General features: G+C 40.9%; 1 protein-coding gene across 2 annotated transcripts; it reads left to right on the top strand.

Annotated features, from left to right (window-relative positions):
- Positions 1 to 346: 346 nt before the first annotated feature.
- Positions 347 to 23,137, top strand: rabl6b (RAB, member RAS oncogene family-like 6b). 2 transcript variants are annotated; one of them, XM_071481906.1, is made up of 16 exons: positions 347 to 486; positions 1,975 to 2,370; positions 2,512 to 2,646; positions 2,999 to 3,046; positions 3,654 to 3,706; positions 3,917 to 4,005; positions 6,356 to 6,496; positions 9,270 to 9,375; positions 9,643 to 9,746; positions 10,409 to 10,794; positions 13,045 to 13,198; positions 13,445 to 13,642; positions 14,569 to 14,830; positions 15,092 to 15,278; positions 18,178 to 18,236; positions 22,797 to 23,137. In XM_071481906.1, the coding sequence occupies exons 2-16, from the start codon at positions 2,241 to 2,243 to the stop codon at positions 22,986 to 22,988; spliced, it is 2,244 nt and encodes a 747-aa protein (XP_071338007.1). In that variant the 5' UTR covers positions 347 to 486; positions 1,975 to 2,240; the 3' UTR covers positions 22,989 to 23,137. The 2 variants fall into 2 exon arrangements, with proteins under 2 accessions (XP_071338007.1, XP_071338006.1); XM_071481905.1 differs by lacking the exon at positions 347 to 486 and adding an exon at positions 3,233 to 3,262 and having other exon boundaries at positions 2,101 to 2,370.
- Positions 23,138 to 27,504: the final 4,367 nt, after the last annotated feature.

The raw sequence follows: 27,504 nt of genomic DNA, 5'->3' as shown, positions 1-27,504 counted from the left end.
CATAAGTGAGCTGAAATCTTGGTCTGAAAGGTGCACAGCATCCATTACTGGAAAAATCGAAATACTCGGATACATTTTACATTTTACATTTACACATTTGGCAGACGCTTTTATCCAAAGCGACTTACAAGTGAAATACAATAGAAAAGCCAAAGTGCAGTGGGAAACCTTCGTGTACCTTCCTGTAAGTATTAGTTATTACATCTATTTAATAAATGATCTGAGATTGTATAAAGGAGTGCGTCAAAAAGGTGCTAGGTCAAAAAGGGTCAAAGGACATTTGCCAAAAAAATCTCGTAACATCTACAACACAGGCTTTATTTTGAAAGTTTTAACGGAAGTAGAACGGTTTTGCGTGACGCTGGGTCGGTAGCTGTTTCTTTTTCCAGAGGAATGTCGCTGCTATATCTCTGTGGGGATGGAGGTCTGACAGATGTTTTGAGAAAAAGATGTCGGGACTACAGTTTCTTATCGCACTAAATAAACGTGAGTATTTAAAGCTGATGCCATCTGGAAGAAGACACCCAGTCTAACTGCCATTTAATGTTATTTAGCATAAATGAGGAAAAGCTAAGCTAATATCGGCTGAATAGCTAGCTAGAATAGAGCCAAAGGATAACGTTACCTTTTAAACCGGGTAGGTAACAAACCGGGCTGCCTCATCACTGTTTGAAGACTGTGTTGACCTTGACATACCCTTTAGAGTTTTTGGCTTTAACATTTTAGCCATTATGGTTTCAAAATTTCGATTAAGCACCCTCCTAACGCTAACAGCATATGCAGCTAATGCTAGCTGGACATCGTTAAAGGGAAAATGCACTGTTCCTTTTCCGATATTGCACAGTTCGGCGTTGTGTTGTAGCTGGTTTCTCCTTCAGCTTAACACTGACACACATGCACTGATAATATAAACTGGAGGCAAAAACTTGATTGTGAACAATATAACACCTCCCATGAGGATTTTACAGGGACATAGAGACGTTGCCTTGTACAAACCTGTAAGCCATCTTTCATGTATCACTAATATTTCAGTCATGAACATATGAGCCAGTTACTAATTCGCTTGTTGATGGATCTACTGCAAAAAAGCAACTCTGACCACATCGTCAAATGTAGCCAAATGTAGCCAAATGTAGCCCAACATTGTTCCTCCCATATATTGCCATTACGTTTGTGTCTGAGATTTAAGAATCAGATTTTTTTTTGAAAGCTAGGAACAACACCTACATCAGTTCTAAAGATATTTTCAGATGCTTTGAAGACTCATCTTATGATTTGGATGAAACAATGTTCTGTCAGCTGCCCAGTGTAAAATATTTTTTCTAAAATGGCCTTGCTAGTTTTGTATGACACAAAAAAAATGAACAAGAAAAATGTATACACTTTGTATGAAAATAATACAATTAATTGATTAATGGTTCAATAGCAACCATGTATGCAACCATATTCCCCCTCTCTTTTTCTCTCTCTCTTTCTTTCTTTCTCTCTACACACACATACACACACACATTCTCCCTCCCTATAGATAGATAGATAGATAGATAGATCTAGTAAAAATCCTTTGGTGGAGCAGTAGGTACATTGTTTCATCCATATGGTTGGAGGAGTCTTTGAGTTATCTGGAAATCAGTGCAGAATCAGAATGGCAGGATAAATAACCTTCCAGATTTTTCAATGGTTATTGGGTAATTATTTATATAGTTAAATAGATGCCTAGTTCAGTGAGTCATAGCATGAGGGTCTGCATTTCTTGATCTTTATCAATTTAATAACCAGAATATTTTGTGTATGGGTGTATTTCCTTTGATGTTACAAGATCTGGCTGCACATTTCTGTCATACTTTGTAATGAAGATATGATATTGTACAGGCTTATGTGTTTGATGAACTTGTGTTTTTCGTCATGTCTACACATTGAAAGGGAATGACATTTAATAACTAACCATAACTTCTTTATTCCTCTGTTTTGTCATAGATGATGCTCAAAACAACATAGAAGTTACCTCCACCACTGACTGGCAAGCAAGAACATTCATTCAGGTTTGAAAGAACACCTGCTCAGTTCAGAATAGGTATTTAGTATTTTTGGCATTATATTTGCTTCTAAGCATGGACCCTTAGGTTCCTCATCCATTGGGATACACTGTTACTCTTTACCTTCGGTTGCTGTGGGACGAATTGTCAGGGGAATTCCACTGTACTACCGCTTGTTTCTGAACAAGCTAGTGAAGCCTCATCAAGATGTTTTCAGCGCTGAAGAAGCTGGTGGGATCTGAGCCAGGGCAGCTCAGGGACAAGAATATTCCAGCTGGCATGCAGTCAATGAACCAAAGTTTGCAGAGACGCTTCGCCAAAGGTGTTCAGTATAATAGTAAGTAATCATCCAGTCAGGTGAGCAGGCTTCTGGTGTCAAATATGCCTGTTCTCTCGATAACTATCAAATGTTGCTTTTGAGTTAAGTTGTTAAAGTGTTTCTGATTAAAATTAACGTTAAATCTCCTTCCCACTCAAGTGAAAATAGTCATCCGGGGAGATAGGAACACTGGCAAGAGCACTTTATGGCATCGCCTGCAGGGCAAGAAGTTTGTGGAGGAGTACATACCCACTCAGGAGATCCAAGCCACAAGTATCCATTGGAATTATAAAAGTAAGTTATAACACATTGAACATGATGGCTTATTGTATTTTGTCACCACTGCTTTCATCATGTGTGCCATTTGATTCTGGTTTGTATTTGACATTTGTTGTTTATGCCTTGGTGATTTATTTCAGTGGCTCCATATCAAGGTAAAAAAGAGAGTGCATTTGGATTTACCTTCCTCTAACTGAGTTTTAGATTAGGTGTCCTGTATTTGTGGTAGTGTTTCCACCACTACTTCTTGTAGTGTTTTTAGTTACTGGATCCATATTAGAGTCACTTAACAGCCTCTGGATCTCAATTATTTTACTTTGTGGCCTTTAAACATGAATAATGAAAACACTCTTTTTGTTTCTCTCAGCTACTGATGATGTGGTCAAAGTAGAGGTTTGGGATGTGGTAGACAAAGGTGAGTGTTGAGACATGTGCCAGTCATACATGCCAGTCTCTTCTGAGGCTGTGAAGTAAAACATGTTTTTTCTTGTCGCCCTGCTACAGTATTTCATGACATCAAATAGATGCATGGTTGCTTGTTTGTTTTTCTGTCCTCAATGTTCATGTTGTCTTTTATGCACCTCTCTTGCACTCATCTCAGGCCAAAAATATCCTCTCCCTGAAGGTGTAGGTGAGCGCCACTATAGTGTGTAGAAATTAAACTGGATTGTGTGCAATGGGTTTGTCCTGCCTCGTTTTACTCTTATCTCAATGTCAATATTCTCAAGGTTTGGCTGTTCCCAGGTTTGCTGTGTGGCTACATGTCACGGTTTCATATTTTTATTTTTTATTTTTTGCGCTGTGTATAGATAGAGCCTGAGTGTCTGCACAGAGTGACCTATGACTGAAGTGTGTTGAATTTAAGCTGCAAGTTACTTTTCCATAAGAAAAGCATGTGTGCTGCTCTGCTTACTTTACTCATCATAAAGTAACATAAAACAACAAACTAAGCTGTACATTGTGATGTTTTTTCCCCTATCAGCTTGTCTAAACTTAACCCTTCTGATTTTGTGTTCTTTCAGGCAAAGGCAAGAGGCGCGGAGACAACTTGAAACTGGAGAATGAGCCCCAAGAGGTGATTATCACATGACTGTCATGTGTTCAGGAAAAAAGGGCTTACTTATAGGATTGTGGGTCAGTAAAGAGTGAAGTCAGTAAAAGTAAAAAGTTCTTATAGGGTGTAAATGATAAAAAAATTTAAGTTGTCAAGATAAAAGTATATTTTTTTATATATTGTATGACCAGTGTGATCTAGTTGTTTAATAAGAATATATGTGTTTTGTAGTCTGATGAAGTGGCCCTGGATGCAGAGTTCCTGGATGTGTACAAGAACTGCAATGGAGTCATCATGATGTTTGATATTACCAAGCAGTGGTAAGAGTCCTCTGTCTAAACTGTTGTCCTACCACTGTTTCATCAGTGAACTCTAATGCTACGATATGCATGGACGGATTAGGTTTCAGTCAGTCTGCATGTGGCTGTGCAGCTGAGAGCCTCCAGTGGTGGATGTTGTTATTTCTGGTCAACAGATTAACCATACAATTATGCAAGTGGTTAGGTAACACCATATCAATATACCAAAATTAAATCAGTATCAAAAATTATATTCTCTGACTGAAAATAAAGGTGTGGGCTGAGGCCTAAGTTTATTGTGCCTATCCTTAACATTAAACAAAGCACAATCCTTGCTATTTAGCCTTGAATCAAAACAAAGACAATATGAAGCATTTTATGGAAACAAAGCTGTATAAAACAAAAATAGATTAACAAGACATGATGGCTCATAATTGTCAGTCATTTCTCCTTCTTGGTCACATATTTTAAACCCTTTTTGTAAATTTTCTTGAAATTACACATATTTCTACATTCTTTTAATTTTATATTACAACAATTCCATAATTCAACTTTAACTCTCACACATCTATTCACCATATTTGTCCTGAACATCTTTTACATATACATAACGTATAATTTCCTCTGAGTGGGGATTTGTTGTCCCTCAATTAAAATCAGTGGTTGGATGCAGTCAAGAAGTGTTTTGTGTATTATTTTAAACATAATTTTTGAAGTTTTAAAGTCAACAGGGTCCTTAAGTATCAGTGAATATGATTTAATAATTATTTAGTTGGATATTTATAATCGACCCTATTGACAATTTTCATGGCTCTTTTTTGTGATATGAAGATGCAATTGGTGCTGGTTTTGAAATGTATTTTCCCGTACTTCTGCACAGTCTGTAATATATGAGCCTATGAGTGTGCAACATAGAATGAATTGTGAGCCATGAATTAAGAAGTTCTTAGTTTTGTCCAGTACTGCAGTGGATTTGGACAGTTTTGATTTGATATGGTTTATTTGAGGTTTCAAACATAATTTGTGGTCTATTATCTCTCCCAAGAATTTATTTTCATGTACTTTAAAATTTTGCATCATTAATCTAAAGAATTACTTCAAAATCTGTTTTATAATATCCAAACACTATGAATTTTATTTTCCTTAGATTTAATGACAGTTTTATTAATGTTAAACCACCTCTTTAAGGTTTCCAATTCCCCTTCAGCTGCATGCTGCATGCAGACATTGCATTGTCTGTGACTGACTGATTGATCATAGTTGAGTGATCATTATTCCAAAGCCAAATGCCACCTGACTGAGTTGGAGTTTCCCCATTGGCTGTCGCTCTTTCAAAATGATTTGGCAACTGTTTCTATGTGTGTTGCCAACTTAGCAAATTTGTCGCTAGATTTAGAGACTTGTTTTCCAAAGAAGACGAGGTATAAACCTAGTGTATGGCTGGACCGTGTATGGGTGCCAACCTTGGGCTTAGGGCGATTACTCTTGTTATGGACAGTCACCCAGCCACCCTGGTTTCCATGACTGCTTGGGAACAGAAGGGAAGTGGAGTTGCGCTTCCATTTCTCTGAGCCTCGCCTACATTATGACAAATACACTACTTTCATTACATGTATCATTATTGCTAAAGGAGGCAGAGGAATAACTAAACATAAAACGCACAGAGAGCAGGAGAGTTGGAAGGGGAGAGAGAGAAGCCATCGGTAACTGTTGACCTAAAGAAACTAGCAGATCTGGTTAGCATGTGAACAACAGAAACTTCAACTGGAAATGAGACAATACACTTACTGCAACATGTAAAAGACCTGTTAAGAAATAAGGGTCTCTGTCCACTGAAACCCTAGGGGACTTTAATTTGAAACTGTTACAGGAAGTGTTGAGTTTGTATTAATACATAATGCAGTAACTTTAACAAAGCAGACAGGAGTGATTCAAAACTAGGCTTCCTACTAACATAGTGGTATTGTCAATTCTACATATCAAACGGAGGGAGTTAGACATAAAGACCTGCCTCTAATAAGACCTGTTAACTTCTGCAGTTGAGGTAAATAAAGGTCCTGGTCACTTCTTGAGAAAATATGGCTGAAATGAATGGTTGAAAATCTAGGAAAATCGAAGGAGCTGCAATTTTAAATAAAAAAAAAAACATAAAATGTTATAATAACAAAGCTCAGATTTGAACAGTGTACACTACTGCAGTGGTTCCCAACCTGTGGGCTGCGCAGGCAAGAAACTTTCAAAAACTAATATAAAGAATTCCTTACATTCTTTTTATTTCAACCTTCTCTGAATTATTTAATTTTTATCAGTCCAAGCTTCTAAATTTTCTTCACCCACCCACAGATCTATGTTGTGATTTTGTCAACTGCAGGACATTTAACTACATCCTGAGGGAACTGCCCAAAGTACCCACCCATGTGCCAGTGTGTGTGTTGGGAAACCACAGGGACATGGGCGAACATCGTGTCATCCTCCCTGATGATATAAGGGACCTGATTGCTGGACTGAACAGGTAGAGTTAAGCACTCAGCTAAATGGTCAGATGTTAATGATGGAAACAAAAACATGTTGTATAAGTACAGAATTTCTGACGTGCTGCAACCGTAAAATCTGATTTAAATGAATTTGAAAATTATCATGTAGAAATTATCATGTTTTAAGGCTGCATATTCACCTTTTTATAACCTGTTTTCCCTACAGACTGCATTTGCAAATAACAAGACCGCATTATGTGATGAAGTATTGATAGACAGAGGTGGCAGAAAAGAAAATCTAAAAAGTGTGAAGAAGAATATGAGTAAAATGAGAAATCTCTTTGACATTAAGAGGAAACAATGCTGTGCCTGTCCGAAAAAACCTCAGCTGACATTCCGTCACTGAGATGTCCTCAACTTTCTATATTCTTTTAAGCCTGTGCCACTCTGACGCTGTGGACCCCGAAGTAAATCTCACCTAAATTTGTTGTAGAAATCTGGAATGAGATCACTGATCTTGTTTGGAACATGGTGTCTGTCATGGAGCCTTCTCTACGAGCTTGTGTGGTATGGACCTGGAAGCGTTGGCGAGGTCAAGCCATAAGGCAACCAGGTCACCCTTACCTTCCTTCACTTACCTTAGTAGCTGTATGACTGCCCCCGTGTTCCCCAAGCAGCCAGGTGTTCCAGAGATCCCACCCTTGATGTATTTGTTCTTCAGGAGAAACTCGATCCACTTCTAAACTACTCTGTACGGATTTGGAGGTACAGGTGCTTTGAGGGACTGGGCCAGAGTCCTGACCATGCTCCTCCTGTGTCTCTCCAGGAAGTGCTCCTGTGCATTGCGTCTGTATCTCCTTGTCCAAATACTTCATTCTGGCCTGATGGATTTTGAGGCCATGCGGATTCTTGCACTCTTTACCACAGATGTATCTTGCAATGCATACTTCCAAAGGATCATTCATAACTTGACTTGGTTTCTTCCTCACGAAAGATACAAGTTGGGATGCTAGCCCGAAATGCCTTGTTGGGGTTCCAGACCTTACTTTCTGGACCTGTTGACGTCAGTATGTCTCTTGGTGCTGGACAGCCCTGTCGCAAGCTTGGCACGGCCTTACGCAATGCACAGCACATAGCTACTGTGGTAAAGAGCTTAAAAAAGAGGAACGACTTATAATGAAGAGTTTTCCTTAGTTTTGTAGCCATGCTGAAAAGACATGTTTTTAACTGCCTGGAGAAATCTACTTCATTTTTTCCATGCATCCCTCCACTACTCCAAGGATTTTGCTGTGAGTCCGGCAATTCAAAGAGATTGCTTCAGAAACTCAGCACAGTTAGACACTTAACTTTTGCAAAGGCTATTTCTGTTGTTCACATTTAATGTGGCCAAACGGGGTCACAGCCTGTAAGTCTGCGTTACTATTGTGGATGTGTGATGTAACTGGACACCCATGACCTGATCACATTAGTAAGAAGCAGTGTAGCGAAGATAAAAATGCTTAATCATTTGTCAATACTATACATTGTTAGCTCGGATTAATTATCCACAGTTTAACTGCTGAGTTGATTTTTTTTCAGTTACTATGAACACTAAAGTATAATTCATTCAGATTTATCAGCATCATAAACCAGCAGGACAGTGAAGCAGTGTTGACTGACTACCTTTAGTATTGAAGTCCGACTGTCTGTCTATTCCTTCATTATTTACGTTTCTTAAGTCTGGAAGAGTCCACAGATAAACAATCAAAAGAGTTTTTCATAAAAGTATTCCAAGTTATGAATATTGTCATGCAAAGTCTATTTCAGACTGTTGAGCTACTTTTTTTGCAGCAGTTCTCTTGTTTTCCTGCTCCAGTCCAGCTCGAGAAGGTGGATCGAGTCAATCATCTTCTTTTTCAGAATTGAACTCTGGCTCAAACCGATAATGCAGAACCGAAGTTTAATAGCTACAACCGTACACACATGGAGCACATGGATAGAACATGTAGTTGCCATGGTAGTTGCCAGCAAGCTGACCAGTCATAGCACACTGGCTTCTGATTGATCAGCATAGTCAAGGCAGAGGGGGGTCTTAAAGAGCACAGCATTCACCAAGAATAAAATGATGAACACTTAAAGTGGCCATAATAGGTCCTCTTTAAGCCCTGAAACACACTGTCTGCATGGTGTGTGCAGAACATCTTTGTTTTCAAAAAATAGATATTCAACGATGTGGCTGCCACACACACTCACACAAACACTGTGTACCGATGCACTTTCTTTTCTGAACTTGAATTGTCTGCCTCCATCTTCAGTTACTGTTTCTGACCATGTATAAACTCACTTTGGCATTTGATTTCTTTCGCTTCCTCCAGTTCCCTCTGCTCCAGATTCAAAGACACACACCTGCTCACTCACGTCACACACTCGCATCCAGGAGTTTTCTTGATGGGTGAGGGAGTGTGTCTGTGAGAGAGACACAGTCTCAGGAGAGAGCAAGAGGAGTGAAATGCCAAAGTAAAATGCATGCTAGTGTCTTAAAACAATTATGTGACAATTTATCCTCAATGTTGTATAGCCATTTACTACAACCCACGTGGAACAACTATATTTCACCCACCCCTACTGTAAATGAATGATGGTTCTGAGTTTGCTTGATCTGTAACAACTTAAGGTGAAGATATATCAGATGTAGTTCTAGTTCTGCTACCCCCAAGTGACCAAAAAGTCAATTAATGCAGCTTTAATATGTTAACCATTTTAACCTTGAAATCACACTTATAACATTTAAACTTTGATCTCGCTTTAACTCGAGTTACTTGTGTTTTACAGACCAATGGGATCGTCTTACATCCACTATGCTGAGTCCTCTATGAAGAATGGGTTTGGCTTGAAATATCTGCACAGATTCTTCAACATCCCTTTCTTGCAACTACAGGTTAATTTTTTTATTTCTCAGTTGTCAGTTTTGTCATTTTCTCAGAATTCTTTTAATCTAGTTTTTCCAGGCTGTGCTGGTTTAAATGAATCATTTATATTCTTCTGTAATTATTACTACACAATTCTGAAAATGGGACAGAATTATACTGAGGTGGTGGTATTGTTTGACCTGCTTTAGCAACATTGCAAATATGAAGGTTTCATTTCAGCCCTATGCCCAGTTACTCATACCAGGCATTTGTATGTCATTATTTTGTGTGTGCAGAGAGAGACACTCCTGAGGCAGCTGGAGACCAACCAGCTGGACATGGATGCCACCCTGGAGGAGCTCTGTGTCCAGCAGGAGACTGAAGATCAAAACTATGAGATGTACAAGCTGTTACTTTTTTTCTTGGCATGCATGAAAACTGTTGTATACAGAGCCCCCATAGTGACATGAGCAAAAGCTTTGTCTCCCACAAATTTCCAGTGCACACCCAATAGTAAATTGTGCTAATTTCTGGTGAACACTTTTGCATATGTCCACTCAGGGGCTCCAAATTGCTGGGAACACACTATAAAGTATCTGTGTTTTCTCCAGCTTCTAAATGGGTACATTACCTTCAGCTAAGTTTTTATTGTTGTTGTAAGAAAAATATATGTTTTTTCTTTTTATTAATAATACATTAGTGTTATTATTGTTCTTGACACACTACTGTTGGCCGTAAGTTGTCAGAAGACACAATTCAAACATTTAAAGGTGGTAGTGAATAGAGTTAGTATCAGTATTTTAAACAAGACTAGGTTAAAACCTAGTATGTGGCAGTGTATTTCTTAGTATCTCAGAATATAGCTAGCACTTTTTTAAGTGATTAACTATCACAGGACAATGTCTTAACATTTTTCAAGACAATTGAAATGTTCATGGTGAATTTTACTGCATTAAGATTGGGTGGCATCTACACTCTAAAGTGGTGCACTGTATTACCAGCCTCAGATATTATTGCAAGTGACTCACAGTTTCTTAACCAGCTCCTTTGTGATTTCTGCAGTTTCCTTGAGAACTTGGAGTCTCGCAGTAAGAGCTATGGTTCTCCTGGTCCAGCTAACGGCCAGAGTTCCTCCTCAGGCTCCCAGTCCCCCATAGTCCCTCCAAGTGGGGCCTCCACAGGCAGCTCCAGCCCCAGTACCCCTCAGCCCCCCATCCCCTCCCAGCTGCTCCCACAGTCACCATCTGCGTCTGCATCCTCCCCTCCACCTCCCACGGCAGCAGTTAGCGAGGCAGCTTCACCTACTGTTGAGTCAAAGCCATCAGCCCAGTCTCCGGAACACTATCAGTCCTCAGCCACATCTGGAGTGTTGGCTCCCCAGAAACGCAGCTTTATCTCCCGCTGGTTTGGTTCATCACCTGCTGCTGATGCTCCTGTTTCTGCACCAGGTGAGTTTCCTTTTTACAGAACTTAAGCAGTAATTTGTTGACGAGCAAATCGGCAAAGAATTTAAGGAAATTTGTTTTGCTATTCCAATAATTGACAAATGCCATTATTTTCTCTTTAGAGCCACTAAACAATACTATACTATACTAAGTCACTCTGTACCATCACCTCAGAATGATTTTAGATTGAAAGGGATTAGTATTGCTATGTATGAAGTCTGATTTCTGGTCATCCACAACTAGATTAGCAGAAGTTGGAGCAACTGCTGTATCCATAGCTGTACCAGAGAGAAGATTTGACAATGCTCTGGCAATTGCCTCTAATTCCACAACCAGAGTGGTCAACAAAATGTTTAATATCCATCTTCGGTATCTTTTAGAAAAAATGGCTGCGTGATGACCGAAGGTTTAAGATGGAGTGATGCACAACAAGTGATTGTCATCTTGATACATCACAATCAAACAGGTTTTATAAGAAATAGGCAAACCCAGAAAAACAAACAGAGAGCCCTCCACCCTGTTGATCATAAGCAAGATGGCATTGATGAATAGGCCCTGCCCACTTTCCACAGTCAATATGGCACTTCAGATTTCGCTTAATAATCGCCCCCCTTGTATACCAAATTTGGTGAAAATCTGTCCATCAGACAATTTTGATATTTGTGGTTTCCCTCCTAGTGGTCAGGCTCAAAATGATTTGGTAGGTTTACGCCTCATCACAGACTGAATATATGTAGATATAAGATAAGTTTTATGATGATTGGACAAAAGGTTAATGAGTTACGGCCAATAATTTATCAATATGTTATTTATTATATTATATTGATATTAACATTTATTCATGATACAGTGCATCTGGAAAGTATTCACAGCGCTTCTCTTTTTCCACATTTTGTTATGTTACAGCCTTATTCCAAAATGGATTCAATTCATTTTTTACCTCAAAATTCTACACACAATACCCCATGATGACAAAGTGAAAAAAGTTTGCTTGAAACTTTTGCAAATTTATTAAAAATAAAAAACAAAAATAAAACATGTACATAAGTATTCACAGCCTTTGCTCAACACTTTGCAATTACAATTGCAATTACAGCCTCAAGTCTTTTTGAGTAGGCAGTTTGGGCAGTTTCTCCCATTATTCTTTGCAGAACCTCTCAAGCTCCATCAGGTTGGGTGGGGAGTGTCGGTGCACAGATCTCCCAGAGATGTTCAAACGGGTTCAAGTCTGGGCTCTGGGTGGGCCACTCAGGGACATTCACGGAGTTGTCCTGAAGCCACTCCTTTGTTATCTTGGCTGTGTGCTTAGGGTCGTTGTCCTGTTGGAAGATGAACCTTCGCCCCAGTCCAAGGTCCAGAGCGCTCTGGAGCAGGTTATCATCAAGGATGTCTCTGTACATCGCTGCATTCATCTTTCACTCGACCCTGACTAGTCTCCCAGTTCCTGCTGATGAAAAACATCCCCACAGCATGATGCTGCCACCACCATGCTTCACCGTAGGGATGGTACTGGCCAGGTGATGAGCAGTGCCTGGTTTCCTCCAGACATGACGCTTGGCATTCAGGCCGAAGAGTTCAAGCTTTGTTTCATCAGACCAGAGAATTTTGTTTCTCATGGTCTGAGAGTCCTTCAGATTCCTTTTGGCAAACTCCAGGCGGCTGTCATGTGCCTTTTACTGAGGAGTGGCTTCCATCTGGCCACTTTACCATACAGGCCTGATTGGTGGAGTGCTGCAGAAATGGTTGTCCTTCTGGAAGGTTCTCCTCTCTCCACAGAGCAACGCTGGAGCACCGTCAGAGTGACCATCGGGTTCTTGGTCACCTACTCAGCATCCTCCTTTCTTGGTCAGCAGAAATGGTCGCTGGGTTGAAGGTGTTGTTGCTAGGTGGTTTTTGATCAGAGTGGTCAGTGTGAGACTTCATGTTGAATTTATTGAAGAACTGTAATCTGTCCTCATCTCTCCAGACCTCCCTGGTGTTGTTCTGTAGCAGCCTCTGCTCCAGCTTCCTCCTATAGGCCTACTTTCCATCTCTGATATTCACTAAGAGCTCTTCTGGACCTTCTTGACTGCCTTTTGCTGACCTCATATTTTTGTCCTACACTTCTCTTTGTTAAATTTTAAAATTATGTTAAAAGATGTTTAAACATGGGGAGCTGTGATGGGAGTTTTTTTATGTCAAAGCATAGATTTGAATTAAGTTGAGTTTTTTTTTATTATAACTCAAATATATTTGCCTCATTGTTCTCCTCAGAGGACCTTGCTGCACCAGCGTGTCCTGCTAAGGTTCAGAGTGTGGATGATTTTGTGCCAGATGAGGGACTGGACAAGAGTTTCCTGGAGGACAGCCTGCCCACAAAGACCAAGGTGCCTCAGTCTGCACCAGCTCCAGCTGTGGACAGTGACAGGTGAGATGTTTGTTAGAATTATTGAGATAGACTGTTAATTACACACATATTTTTGAAACTTTGATGTTTTTTGATATATCATGACATATGGGCTTCATTTATCAGAGCATTTAGAAAGATGAATTTGTACGTCTGATGACATGGAGGTTCTTGTTTCAGCTGCTGTGCACAGTAGCCTGCAATAGTGGACCCTTTCTTCGTGAGTAAAGGTAAAAAGGCAGTTTTCCTGTTCTCTCTGTGTTTCAGTGATGGTGAAGACAGAGGAAACCCCATGGTGTCTGGCTTCCAGGATGAGCTTGATCCTGATGATACTGAGCCCAGCCTTCCCCAACCTAAGACCCTGCCCCCCAGCAAAGATATCACTCTAACCAGTGACGAGGAGGAGGGAGTACCAGCAGCCCAAACACAGGACCAAGATTTGGACAGTGAACCTGAGCTGAAAGCGTGAGTCTTGTTAGTAATCAAGAATACTGATAACAATATTTGAAACTTATAAAACAAGTGTTACTATTATTTTGTCCACCCCATTTATATCAGTGAAGGTAGGCTAAATAACAGAACTCCTGAACCAAACATTATAACCTTCATGAAGAGAGGTTCTATTGTAGAACTGTTGTATTAGACTGCATTAGTTTTAGCTAGGTGTTCCTAAAAAACTGTAGCCTGTGCATACAACTGAGATTTAGAAATATACACTCAGTTGGCAGTGCCTGACTACATGTATTTCACAAGTGCAATGAGATCAGGTAAAGAAGTGCACCAAAAGTGCATAGTAAGTGCTAGTTAGGCATGTTAGAGATGTTAGGAGAGGAGGCTCTCGCCAGAAGGGCAGTGTACTGGTGTAAGCCATGAGATAGCCATGGACTCCCAATCACAATTTACACTAAACCCTAGTTGAGAACAGTGCATAGGCATAGCCTGAGCTGTGATAGTAGTAGATCTGCCACATAAACTGCTGGGTTTGAGTTGCCCCTGCAGCTACTGTCAAAATCTCTCTCTCTCTCTCTCTCTCTCTCTCTCTCTCTCTCTCTCTCTCTCTCTCTCTCTCTCTCTCTCTCTCTCTCTCTCTCTCTCTCTCTCTCTCTCTCTCTCTCTCTCTCTCTCTCTCTCTCTCTCTCTCTCTCTCTCTCTCTCTCTCTCTCTCTCTCTCTCTCTCTCTCTCTCTCTCTCTCAATTGATCCGGTGTCTGTGATTTTGGAATGTTGTCTTTGATTATTAGAAACTTGAATGTACACTGCTGGGGCAAAAGATCCAAAACGATGAGAATAGAAAATTTGGAGTAAACGTTCACAAGTGAGGAACATTAATACATAAATGAAAGAAGTTTAACAATGTGTGCAATATTAAAGGTAATTATCACCCTTTTACAGGCCTGTGATTCATATCACAAAACCAAAGGTGACTTCTAAAGCTTCAGAGCCCAGAGACCAGACCACAGCACCCATCTCCCTCACTTTGATTCCAGCAGCAGAAGAGCCAGCCCGACACCAAGGCAGGAAGAAGGAAAACACACCCAAGGCTGAGGACTCTGATACCGACCCCGAGGCCCCTGTGGCCCAGCAAATGCTCTCTTTTGTCATGGATGACCCTGACTTTGAGTCGGAAGCATCAGACACACCAAAAATAGTGAAGGTAAAAGTAGAACCAATTTACTATCTCTGAGATTAACTCATTTCACAGCTCTTTTTACTGCTGAAAGCCTGAGCTGTTTTTGAATCAGGCATTTTATCAGTCATTCAGTAATATCTTCAGCATGATACAAATCAGACAGAATTCTTAGACATACCTAGTTGAGATTTTAATTGCACCTCTGTCACACTCTGTCACACTTATTTTTCTCTGTCTTTTTTTTTCATCTGATGAGTTAATGTTTGGCTGCACCATTCTTTCCAGGATGCATTTCCAGTTAGGGATGAGCTTCTGTCTGATCTCTCTGACGATGACATGCAGTTAGCCAAAGTGCCAGAACCTTTGAAGCCCACTGTGATTTCCTTCAAACAAAAGGATGATACTGACCTGTTTGGCCTCGGCATCCAGGAAGAGGCTCCCGCAGCCAAGGACAGCAGCGAGGAGCAGGAAGGCAAGTCATGAAATATCTGTTGATGTCTCTTCATAACTGTAATGATCAATTCAGACTTAATTCACATTTTGAATTTCACACTAGTATCAACGAATCAGCTATTGTTCTGATGAGTAACTTAACACAATATCTGCTTTTTGAGTTGGTAAATTATACGTATGGTTGTTAATCATTGGGAAACACATGAATTGAAGTGATTCCAATTCTTGGTGTCATGATCATCAATCCAGAATTGGTTCTTTATTGAACAAATGGAAAGGTGGGCAGTGTTTTTAGGTAATTGATCTTAATGAAGGTGATTGTGTGACCAAACAGGAAACAAAGCAGAGAAAAGTATGCAGAAGCACACAGCTTTTTTTCTATTAGCTTTTTTATTTAAAGAAGTCAATTTGTAAACCTGTTACAGTCTTTTTCCTGACCTACCATACTGTATAGCTGCAGAATAAGTAGGGTATGGATTTATTTTCTTCACCTGATCAGATTTGGCTGGAAGTAAAATAGTCGTTGGCCATCTCATTCACTTGTGCTAGAGTTTTGTCTTTCAATTGACTAACATTGGTCTCCAGATGATGGTATACAAAGTGAAAATGAAATGCAAAAACGATCATTCCAAATCAAACTGTGACTCATATTGCAATCGCAATATCTGCTAAAATAACTGCAACTTTTTTTTTTTTGCATATTGTGCAGCCGGACTAAAAGCAGCACATACTGTAAATATATAAATAACACTTAGCTTCTTTGAAGATAAACTCTAGATAACTCTAGCGTCTGAAAGCTGTACACCAACCTATGTCACTGAGCCCTTTTGGTGGAGTTCTACCTTTTTCATTCAACATAATGTTTTTAATGACTCACACCTACTTTTGACATTTTGTGAATTGATTCAGAATTGTAGATGATAATGCAAATCTTTCTTTCTTTTTTTTTTTTTTTTTTTTTAAATATCATATGTAGAGTCAACCTTTAAAACCCACTGATTCCATTTGCACTCTATAGTGCTCACAGCCTTTTCTCCAAAAAGATCAGAACAATTCTGTGTTGACCAAAAATGAATGAAGAATTAACAGAATTATTGTTGCATATACACTCACCGGCCACTTTATTAGGTGCACCTGTTCGACTGCTCATTAACACAAATATCTAATCAGCCAATCACATGGCAGCAACTCAGTGCATTTAGGCATGTAGACGTGGTCAAGACGACCTATTGAAGTTCAAACTGAGCATCAGAACAGGGAAGAAAGGTGATTTAAGTGACTTTGAACATGGCATGGTTGCTGGTGCCAGACGGGCTGATCTGAGTATTTCAGAAACTGCTGATCTACTGGGATTTTCTCAAACAACCATCTCTAGGGTTTGCAGAGAATGGTCCAACAAAGAGAAAATATCCAGTGAGCAGCAGTTCTCCAGGAGAAAATGCCTTGTTGATGCCAGAGGTCAGAGGAGAATGGCCAGACTTCTTCAAGCTGATAGGAAGGCAACGGTAACTCAAACCTCAAACAACCATCCCTCAACAGGGGAGGAGGCCTCAGACACCACCTATCTCCAATTTACAATGCTGCCCTTTCATCCCTTCCCAGGAGATTCAACAATTTAACCTCTAAGAAAATCAACTGTTCACAAGTGGCATGTGACTCCAACGACTGTCGTTATAACACAATAGGGCTCTAACGAAACCAACTCTCCACCAAGACAGTCACTCTAACGACTGTCATTGGCACATGGAGCACAAAGGGAACCAATGACATCATCAGCCTTGTGAAAGCCCCTCCCAGAGGTTAAAAATACCTGGGTCTCCACACCAGATAGTTGGACCAGTCCCAGCCTGGTCAGGTGCGAGAAAGAACTGATGAAGCCTCTTGGATGAGAGGTGAAACGTCTTCCTAGACAAATAACCAAGTCCAGTTGCTTTCGATTTAAAACTCCTTTGAGAAACCTCAAACTTGAACCTTGAAGCAGATGGGCTACAGCAGCAGAAGACCACACCGGGGGCCACTCCTGTCAGAACAGGAAACTGAGGCTACAGTTCACACAGGATCACCAAAATTGGACAATAGAAGATTTAAAAAACGTTGCCTGGTTTAATGAGTCTATTTCTGCTGCAACATTTGGATGGTAGGGTCAGAATTTGGCGTCAACAACATGAAAGCATGGATCCATCCTGCCATGTCCACAGTTCTGGCTGGTGGTGGTGGTTTAATGTTGTGGGGGATATTTTCTTGGCACACTTTGGGCCCCTTAGTACCAATTGAGCATCGTTTAAACGGCACAGCCTACCTGAGTATTGTTGCTGACCATGTCCATCCCTTTATGACCACAGTGAACCATCTTCTGATGGCTGCTTCCAGCAGGATAACGCACCATGTCACAAAGCTCAAATCATCTCAATTTGGTTTCTTGAACATGACAAGAGTTCACTGTACTGAAATGGCCTCCACAGTCACCAGATATCAATCCACTGGAGCACCTTTGGGATGTGGTGGAACGGGAGACTCACATCATGGATGTACTGCCAACAAATCTGTTCTCATGTCAATATGGACCAAAATCTCTGAGGAATGTTTCCAGCACCTTGTTGAATATATGCCATGAGGAATTAAGGCAGTTCTGAAGGTAAAAGGGGTCCAACCTAGTACTAGCAAGGTGAACCTAATGAAGTGGCCAGTAAATGCAGTTAAACTGCCTACACATAATTACATTGGTTGTGTGATTTGGTTTTGAAGCAAAAAAGTATAAAGTAGTATAAAGTAGCTCTTTTTGTGCGTCAAATGCTTGAAAAGTCTGCTTTTTCCCTCCTCTTTAAATTTTTTTAAAGAATTATAAAAAGGACTTGATTTTAACATATTTAACTAAATCCAATATTTAGGGAAACTGTATGTATCTGCTCCTCTTTCAGAGAAAGAAAGCAAACAATCCTCTAAAGAAAAGAAGAAAAAGAAGAAGAAAAGCAAAGAGGTAAAGTAGTTCTATTTCATCCTTCCTGACCACCAAAGGTGATGATTTAGGCGCTGGATCTTCCGTCTCGCGTATGCGCAGGTCGAGTATTTATATCAACAATGTCACCCATGACCCCAGAGAAGCTTTGTCTTCCGGTGTCATCAGGAGTTTGTTCCTTTTCATCTTTTTGCTTTGCGGGTTCACTACTATGGTAGCATTAGCTGAAGCTAATTCTCTCAGTCTTGAGAATCTCTCAATCTTGAAACTCGTCGCTGGTAGCCTTGTAACCACTTTGGTCGGAGCTGCGGAATACTTGCCCTCTGAGAAGCGACAAGCTCTCCCTCTGCCTTGAGGGAACATGGTGTGTCCGCTGTTTGTGCTCAGTGGGAGTGCAGGCGTTAATCCTCCTGATGTTGTTCTCAGCCTGATAAAGTTTGCTGTCAGTTGTATAGCAGCGTTTGGTAAGTAGTTGCTCACGTTGTGCCAACATAAACGCGTCTTTATTAATTTATTGACAAGGACAGTGGGCCCACTGCCGCTCCCAGTGTATGGTTAACTGTAGTTTGTTTACAGCTGATCTTTATTCTTGTTAACTTTTGTTTATAAGGCAGTGTTCTTGCTGCCATTCCTAGTGTATGATAAACTCTAGTTTGTGTTTGTTTAAAGATAGAAAGCAGCACTTTCACTTCAGCTGATCTTTGTTCTGGTTATTGAGTTTTGTGATGGAAGACAGTGCTTCCACTGCTGTTCCCAGCATGTAAAGAAAAACAACTGGCTCGGTAATTTGGAGGTGGTTTGGATTTAAAGTGGCAGATGTGGAACAGAAAGACGCGTTTTTTTTATTTTATTTAAGAAGTTTCTTAATTTAATATATGCTGTTTTTTTTCTGCACCATTTAATGTGCATGTTAATCCTGTGCAGCTGCTGAATGTTATTAAAAGTGGCTGGCCCATGTGGCTTCAAACTAGGACTGTCTGCTTTGTTATTACACGGAAAAAAATGTCGAGATATATATCATATATCGCCATTCAGCTAAAAAATATCGAGATATGAATTTTGGTCCATATCGCCCAGCCCTATTAAGTAGTTGCACTTTGCTCAGACGACTCTTTGTTGTGGTATTGAAATTTGTTTGTAAAGGCAGTGCTCTCCCTGCTGTTCTTAGCATGTGATAAACTGTGGTGCTTTTTGTTGTTTGCAGATAATGAGTAGTGCTTGGCCCAACACTGATCCTTGTGTTTTCATTCACAATAGTGGTAGTAAAAAGCCAGTAGTACAGTAGTCATTGACAGCAGCACTTGTTGGTTGAGGGCACTGTTTTCACTTCTGACTCCCAGCACGGTCTTCATTTGTGCCTACAGCTAGTAACAGTGCTCTCACTTGAGCTAACCTGTTAGATATTACAGGAGCCCCTGTTGGTGACGGCAGTGTTTTCACTCCCACTCCCAACGCGACGTAGGTGGTTTCTACCTTCTGCGTTGTGCCCCAGTATCAACAGCGCTGTTAGTGGCATTAGCTGTTAGCAAAAGCTTTTACAGGTTTAGATGGTGTTTTCATACCCGCTCCCAGTGTAGATATAGAGTCTTCAGCTGGGATTACAAGAGTTACCACTATGTTGACCCCCGCACACACACACACACACTCCATTACTGTAGTGTTTGTATGGCCCCTCTTCAGCCAGATGATGGCCATGATCTTTCCTCATGTCTCAGCCTCGAGCACATGAGAGGGCCTCTCAGAGCTCCTTTGCATGAATTGCAGCTTCATGCCTAGGATATTGTGGGCTGCCAGGCTGGCTGAGTTGGAGCAGCCGCAGCCGCAGCTGAACCCTCCAAAGAGGGCTAAAACTGAGAAGGATAAGCTCTCTTCTTAGGTGGAGCAGCTATCTTCCAAGCTGGCTGAGATGAAGTCTCTTCTCCTGACCCTCCATCCTGGGGTTCAGACAGAGGATGCAGTGACACCTACGCTGCCCTTGCCTGAAGCTTTCCCAGAGGAGGATGTTGTGTCAGTGGCGGCCTCAGCCACCCTCTTTCACGATGATGATGAGGAGGGATGTCAGAGCCAGGCTCTTGCTCCTCGGACCAAAGTTCCCTGGATGACGCAGCAGCTGTCATCTGCATGGCCCTAACTCACTACCATCATCATCAATCCACACTGGTGGTTCCTGCATGCGCGTGTACAAGCTCCAATCCGTCACCAGCCCCCAGCTTCCCAACCGGGTCAGTATGACCATCATCAAAGACTCAGCAAAGGCTCTAGCCCTGAACCAGGAGCTGTGGTCAAGGATGCAATTGAACCCTGAGATCCCCTGTTGCACCCCTGGGGGTTCTACTCGACTTATTTTCTGGTGACGAAGAGAACAGATGGCTTTCACCCAGTTCTCCACTGCTGTTCCATCTGGTGAGCACATCAGACATGCTTCAAACTGTTGCCCCACGGGAATGGTTCATGTCCATTGACTTGAAGGACGCTTACTTTCATGTCCCCATCGCTCCTTACCACAGGCAGTTTTTATGTTTTGTCTTCTAAGGCCGTTTTTTTTTTTTTCAATTCTGGGTGCTTCCATTCAGGGCATGAAAATCCTGCAGTACCCAGACAACAGCCTGCTCTGTGCACCATCCAGGTCTCAGGACACAGCTCTTCTCCTCTCTCACGTGGCCTGGCTGGGCCTCACAATCAATGTCAGGAAAAGCTCATTAACTCAGAGCACAGTTTTCTTTGGTGTGGCTCTGAACAACATCACTATGAGGGCTTGTCCGTCCCCTCAGCGTGTGGATGACATCCTTTGGCTCCTTCCTCTCTTCCAAAAGGGCAGGTTGTTGCCATACATCCAATTTCTTCACTCCTTGGGTAAAATGACAGTGGCCTCAACTGTTGTTCCCTTGGTCTTACTGTCTGTACCTTCTGCAAAGATGGCTGAACAGCCTCCACTTGGACGTCAAGAGGCACAGGCACAGGAGGCTCAGAATGTCACAATAGTGTCTCCTTCCTCTGGCCCCATGGAGGAGAGGTCTCACATCGAAAGTGTTGTCTCTAGAGGCTCTGTCCGATCTTGAAGAGAAACCATCATGACGTATGTCTGCCTGTCAGGTTTGGGCAGAATGTAGCAGAGCAGGACAGGACAGGACAGTACAGGGGTGATGGTGTGCACAAAACTGCACAGAGCATATCAATGTGCTTGAGCTACGGGCTGTGTACATGGTTCTCAAATACTTCCTGCCTTATCTTAGGGGGAAGCATGTGCTCGTTCAGTCGAACAACACCTCGACTGTGTATCACATCAACCACCAGGGGTGCACCAAATCAGCAGAGGGCATCCCAGGACCTGGTTACATGGACAGTCCCACGTCTGACCAGCTTGCAGGCAATGGAAAGAGGAACCAGGCTGCAGACTTCATCTCCCATTACAAGCCTCCTCTGGGGGAGTGGCAACTTCATCCAGAGGTGGGACACACCATTTGGGGTCTCTTTGGCAGGGCAGAGGTGGATCTCTTTGCCTCAGAGGCGTGAACCCACTGCCCCCTCTGATTCTCCTTGATGGAGAAGACCAGGGTCAGGACGCGCTGGCACATGCCTGGCAGAGGGGCCTGCTTTATGCCTTCCCATCAGTTCCTCTGATACTGCCTACAATTCAGAGAGCCTTCCAAGAAGGCCACAGACTTCTGCTAGTCGCCCCCTTTTGGCTAGCGAGGACGTATTTCCCTCTGCTGCACAAGCCATGGCGCCTCCCCGACAGAAGGGATCTCCTTTCCCAGTTAGGGGGTCAGATTCGGCATCCCAATCCTTGTCACCTCCGACTGTGGGTTTGGCCCCTGGAGGGCCCGAGCTGCTACTAAGCAGTTGGGTGGAGACAGTCAGGAAGACTATTGATGGTGCCAGGGCACCAGCTATGTGGTCACAGTATGATAACAGGTGGAAACTCTTTTCACGCTGGTGTGTACATCAGGGTGAAGACCCAGTGCATTGCACTGTGCCTATCATTTTGGAATTTCTGCAGTCCCTTCTTGACGAGGGCCGTTCTCCCTCTACATTTAGGGTATATGTGGCTGTTATCTCATTTTGGCATGCTCAAGTGCACAATAACAGAGGGGGGAGCCACAGTCTGGTGTCCCTTTTCATAAGGGGGGCTCGGAGGGTGTGTCCCCTGAGAACCCCAAGAGCTCCAGTCTGGGACCTGCTCCTAGTGTTGGATGCTTGGCACAGACAGAGCAGTGAACTACATGCTCTGTCAGTGAGCGAGTCATGTTTGAGGTGGAGCCCAGATGGCTCAGGTGCCACCAGAGCGTTTGATCACTCAGAATCCTTGTGTGCTTCCGAGAAGGTTCTGTAGGAGCAGACTCCCTGATGACACTGGAGGATATAGCATCACATTGTTGATATAAATACTCAACCTGTGCATATGCGAGACAGAAGATGCAGTGCTTAAAGCACCGCCACTGGTAGTCATCCAGGATTAATAGAACCATAGCTACATTTGTAATTTTAGTTGTTGTTGTTGTTCATATTACATACTATAAGTAGTAATGTGTTTAAAGGTTAGTAATGTCGATACACTAACTTCTATCCTTCCACTTTCAGGAGGATGACAAAAGCAAGAAGAAACACAAACATAAGAAAAAGGAAAAAGATGAGGCTGCTGCAGGAGATGACAAAGAGAAAAAGAAAAAGAAATCCCGTACCAAGAAAACAGAAGTGGATGAACTGGAAGACTTTCTAGGTGGAGGAGCAGGATTGATCAAAAGAGATGACGGTGATTATGAAGAACTATAAATGCTCCTGTTTTATTAGGAAATGGAGCAACAGAACAACAGCGAGGCACATGGTCATTCTAAAACTCCTGGTTCCTTGACGTGCATAAAGCAGCATCTCCAAGCCATACGCAATACGCAAGGCTACTGACGACACCCAGGTAAAACAACAAGGACTCTGGTACCTGTATGTTCCTTCTGATTTCCCCATCTGCACTACAGCTGTCACCTCGGTTCCAAACAGTAAGAAAAGGCAGGGATACCCACATGTTCTGTAGTGAGCTATGACATAAAATTTGATGATTGGTGTGGCCACAGACTGGCTCTTTGTACTTTGATATGCTATGTTGGCTTAATATTTTCTTTGATTTGATACACTCTGTAAATGATCCACTCCAAATCAGCTGCTGTAAATAGGGTTATTATTTTGTCTGAATGTTTGTGTGGTTTGTGTAATAATTGAGAGCATGCTCAAAGTGACGACTGACTCTTTGGAGACTCATTCATTTTTATCTCTTTCCTTTGTGTTGGCTGAAATGGGTTAAGACAGATCTTTGCCCAGATTTATTCTTGTGTCTCTAATTATGAGCAACAAAGAAGAATGCAGAGTGAATTGACTTAAGAATTTTGAAATTCACCAACAAAGAAAATCACTTTCCCTCTTTCTCATTCTTGGGGTATGTCCAAATTAAGCCAGCTAAATTTTAAAATGCATCTTTTTCCTTCTTTTGGCCCTTTGTCCACACTGTTTTTATCCAAAAACATAGCTTTTTGAAAACAGTCTCTGTGTCTTGAAACATCTGCACTTTTGGAAAACCATGTTTGTTAAGCCTCATAGGTGGCAGCAAAGTTAAGAAGACAAATTTCTGTCACCTCGGACAATCTTTGTGATCACTTTTGAATTGTCGATATAGCCAATCACACAATACAGGGAATATCATTAGGCTGTATTTATGCTGATTTTGGTCAGGCCTTCTCATAATAAAATAGTGATTTGAGAACATCATTATCAAACCACATGATCAAACCACTGTTAATGCTTAGAAAAGAAAAATCTGCAAATAAGAACTGAGTTATGAGTTTGTCTTGTGCTATTGTGGCTATCCTCTCTGAATACAGAAAAACACATTATTCCAAAATGTAAATGTGCAGAATGCTATTATATCAGCTGCTCTGCATCTGGAGGTGGTCATGCTCAGCTTGTTTGTGGATCTCAGCCAGGAATACATGACATCTGTACAGTATGACCACATTCTGAGGAAATAATTGTCCAGCAAGTTGAAAGTCACCAAACTCTGTCGCTTCCTACTCACTGAAGCAATCCTGGCAAAAGCTGTAAATCGTAGCAGTAGCTAGCAAGTCTTCCCTTGGAATAAGTGATTTAAAAATTGATTCAACTATCCATAGCACTCCTTCTTTTGACCTGGGATGCTGTCTGTTTGTTGACAGGTCAGCCAAACATGCCTAACTAAACTGCATGTTAGTTATCTAACAATATGAGTTTGGTTAGGATGATTGGCTTGCTATCTTGTTTTGCCTGCAAATGTGTGAGTGGTTTGTTTGTAATTTGAACAGTGTCTGTGTGTTGCGCATTGTTACTGAGAGGTGGAGCTTAAAGGATAATGCTAGTATTTTTCATCTTGGTGTATTTGCCATAAATGTGGTTATTGTGGCTCATGCTAACTTTGCACACATCACCTTCATAGTTGAGATTCAGGGAACCAAGGCAAAACAAGGTATATTGGACAACCAGCATAAGCATCTAACAGCTTTCCAAATAAACGCTTCATACATTTGTCTCTGAGTCTAAAAGTATACAAAGAATGTAGCCACTGGCATATTGTGGCATATGGCATTTCATATTTTTCTCTTTTTTTTTTTTTTTTTTTACAGTAGCTCCAGGAATATAACCAAATGCTAGTGTTTTCTGGTGGAGGCACATGTAATATTTATTGTGGCTTAAACTCAAAATTCATGATGTGTCAAAATTGACAGAACCTGCATCTCACAAACTTTAATCTAGGTTTTTCTAACGACACTGAAGTTAGATTCCAATTTGGAAGTTAAGGGGAATTTAAATGTACTGTACTACTAAATGTTGTGAAAGGCCCATAGACATTCCTGTTAGACACTGTTTAAAACCCACTGTCAGGTTTGTGAAACCTTTATTTGCATAATGAAAACAAAGATTTTATGCGTTTTCTCCATCCGGACAACAATAGATGTAAGATCTGGTTGCAACATAATAGAAGTTTCCCAAGTCTAAAATTCTATTTTGAACAATTGTTACAATCTCTCTGTAAATCTAATCCAGGTTTGACAAGTCGAACCTTGGTTTGTGGTCTGTATAGGGAAAAAAGCTGTGAAATCACAATTTCTTGTGTTTTCATAAATAGAATAAAGGGTAAATGTGGTGGTTTTTAAGATAGAACTGGATTGTTGTTGTCTGCACTAGCTGCATTTTTGTAGATCAGGCTACTATTGTCAGTAGAACAGTCGATCCATATCAAAAGAAGTTCAGGTGCACTCTATAGTCAAGTTGCTATTTGTCCTCTAATTACAGAGCCACCGCTTAACACACATGTAAATGAGACTTCCACAGAGAGGAACTTGTTAGTCTAGGGAGTGATCTCCATCTGACTCACCAACCTCATGTCTTGGAAATGTCCTGGAAAATTATGATTTGAAAAGAGCTGGGACCCTGAATGATGCTTTATTTTATTTTAGTTAATCTATGATCATTTGAATTTCACCACACACCTTTTCTGTAAAGACTGGCCTCACTGCCCAGTGAGACGATGTATTGTTCCAGGTTCATCTTTGGATCCTAACACTGTGTTTACATACTTCATTGTTGTTGGTTACAAAAATTCTAATGTGCATGTTGTTTTCAGCACATTTTAGAAATGAGCTGGCTTATAGTGGGAGTAATCTTGGTGTGAAACTAACAACAGACACTACCCCCCCCCCCCACCCCTCTCCCAAAAGCAAACAAGTCATCACTTTTGACTTTATGATTTCATTCACTGGTCAAAATGACTGATAGAAATTATCCTCTGCCCACTGGCTTAACTTAACAATTAAATTACTTTTTCCTGGCATTCCTTCCTCTGCCGCATGCAATAGGCTACATACAAATTCTTTCATGTTTTCTGCAATTGCCTTAATGGAGGTACTACAAGGGAATCATGCCGCTATCCTCATGAACCATTATTAAGTGTTCTTAATGTTAACGGTTTAGTAGGTCAGGTGGGTTAAGAATGTTGTCCTAGCCTTATATTGGTTAAACAGAATCTGTCATCCTTAAAGTTTAAGGTTGCATTGAGTCCATACATTTGTTTGTCTTTTGTTTTTGTTTGATTCTCATTGGACAGCAGAACACCATCCTCAATAAGGGAGTGTGGTGAAATTATCTTAACGTGCAACATTTCCAAATAATTCTCATTGTTTTATTCTTGTGTTATTTATTGCTTCTGTTTTGTTTTGTTTTTTGTTCAAAGTGTCAGAGTTTTGTTTGTGATTTGTGCTGAAACTGTCCTTAACAGTCAAACACATCATGCAGCTTTTTATGACTTATTGTTGTTCACATTTGTGAACTTTCTCCTGTCAAACATTCTCCAAATGGTTTATTTCCACTGCTTTTAAGGAAATGTACATGGTGATATGTACTGCTACGCTTTTACCATTATTTCTTGTGTCCAATGACTCTAATTGCCTGCTCATGATAGACAGAAATGACATACAGTATATTCCATAAATTGCATCACCAAAATGTTTTACATAAGTGAAGCATTCAAGATGAATAATGTGTATTTAGACATGTTTTGACAAGTGACAGATTTCATACATTTCCTTCCTTCTGTTCTCCCATACACATGATTACACTGTTGGTTTACAAAGAAATTATGTTTGATATTCCAAAGTTGAAACTATGCAGCATTGATCCTGAATACTGTATGTTGCTTTTTTTTGGTTTTGTTTGGGTTTTTTTGGTTTTTTTTTTGTCTTTCGTCATGTGATTGAGGATAAATGCTGAAAGTTTCAAGCAAAGCATGAGACTTCAATGTACAGTAAAAAGAGAATGTATAAAGTATATAAATATATATATATTTGAAGAGATTTGTTCCAAGATGATATATACACCATGTGGAAACATTGTCAGTGAAACCCTGTAAAGTTATTTTAACAGGAAAGCTTCAGTAGGTAAATTACTATAAAATCATGCTATCTGAAGTAATAACACTTCTGAGAATGGATATGCACTGATACCATCACTTGTCAGTTTATTGGTGCACCTAGCTAAAACTGATGCAGTCTAATCCAACAGTCCTGGAATAAATCCTCCTTCATGAAGGTTATAATGCCTAGTTTTTGTTGAAACTCTTAAAGAGGTGTTGACTCATTCAACCTTATGATCATGATATTTTGGAGGATGCAGTGTGTGGTGCTGCTGAACTGTATTGTGCTTTGTTGACAGGCTAATTCATAGAAACACCAACAACAGCACCACAAACTACATTCTTCAAAATGATCATACA

Source organism: Trachinotus anak, unplaced genomic scaffold, assembly GCF_046630095.1.
Source record: "Trachinotus anak isolate AG129_WGS33_773 ecotype Australia unplaced genomic scaffold, CSIRO_AGI_Tana_v1 ptg000008l, whole genome shotgun sequence".
Taxonomy (NCBI): Eukaryota; Metazoa; Chordata; class Actinopteri; order Carangiformes; family Carangidae; genus Trachinotus; species Trachinotus anak.
The sequence above is the reverse complement of the archived record's forward strand: the minus strand, read 5'-3'. Positions and strand labels throughout refer to the sequence as shown.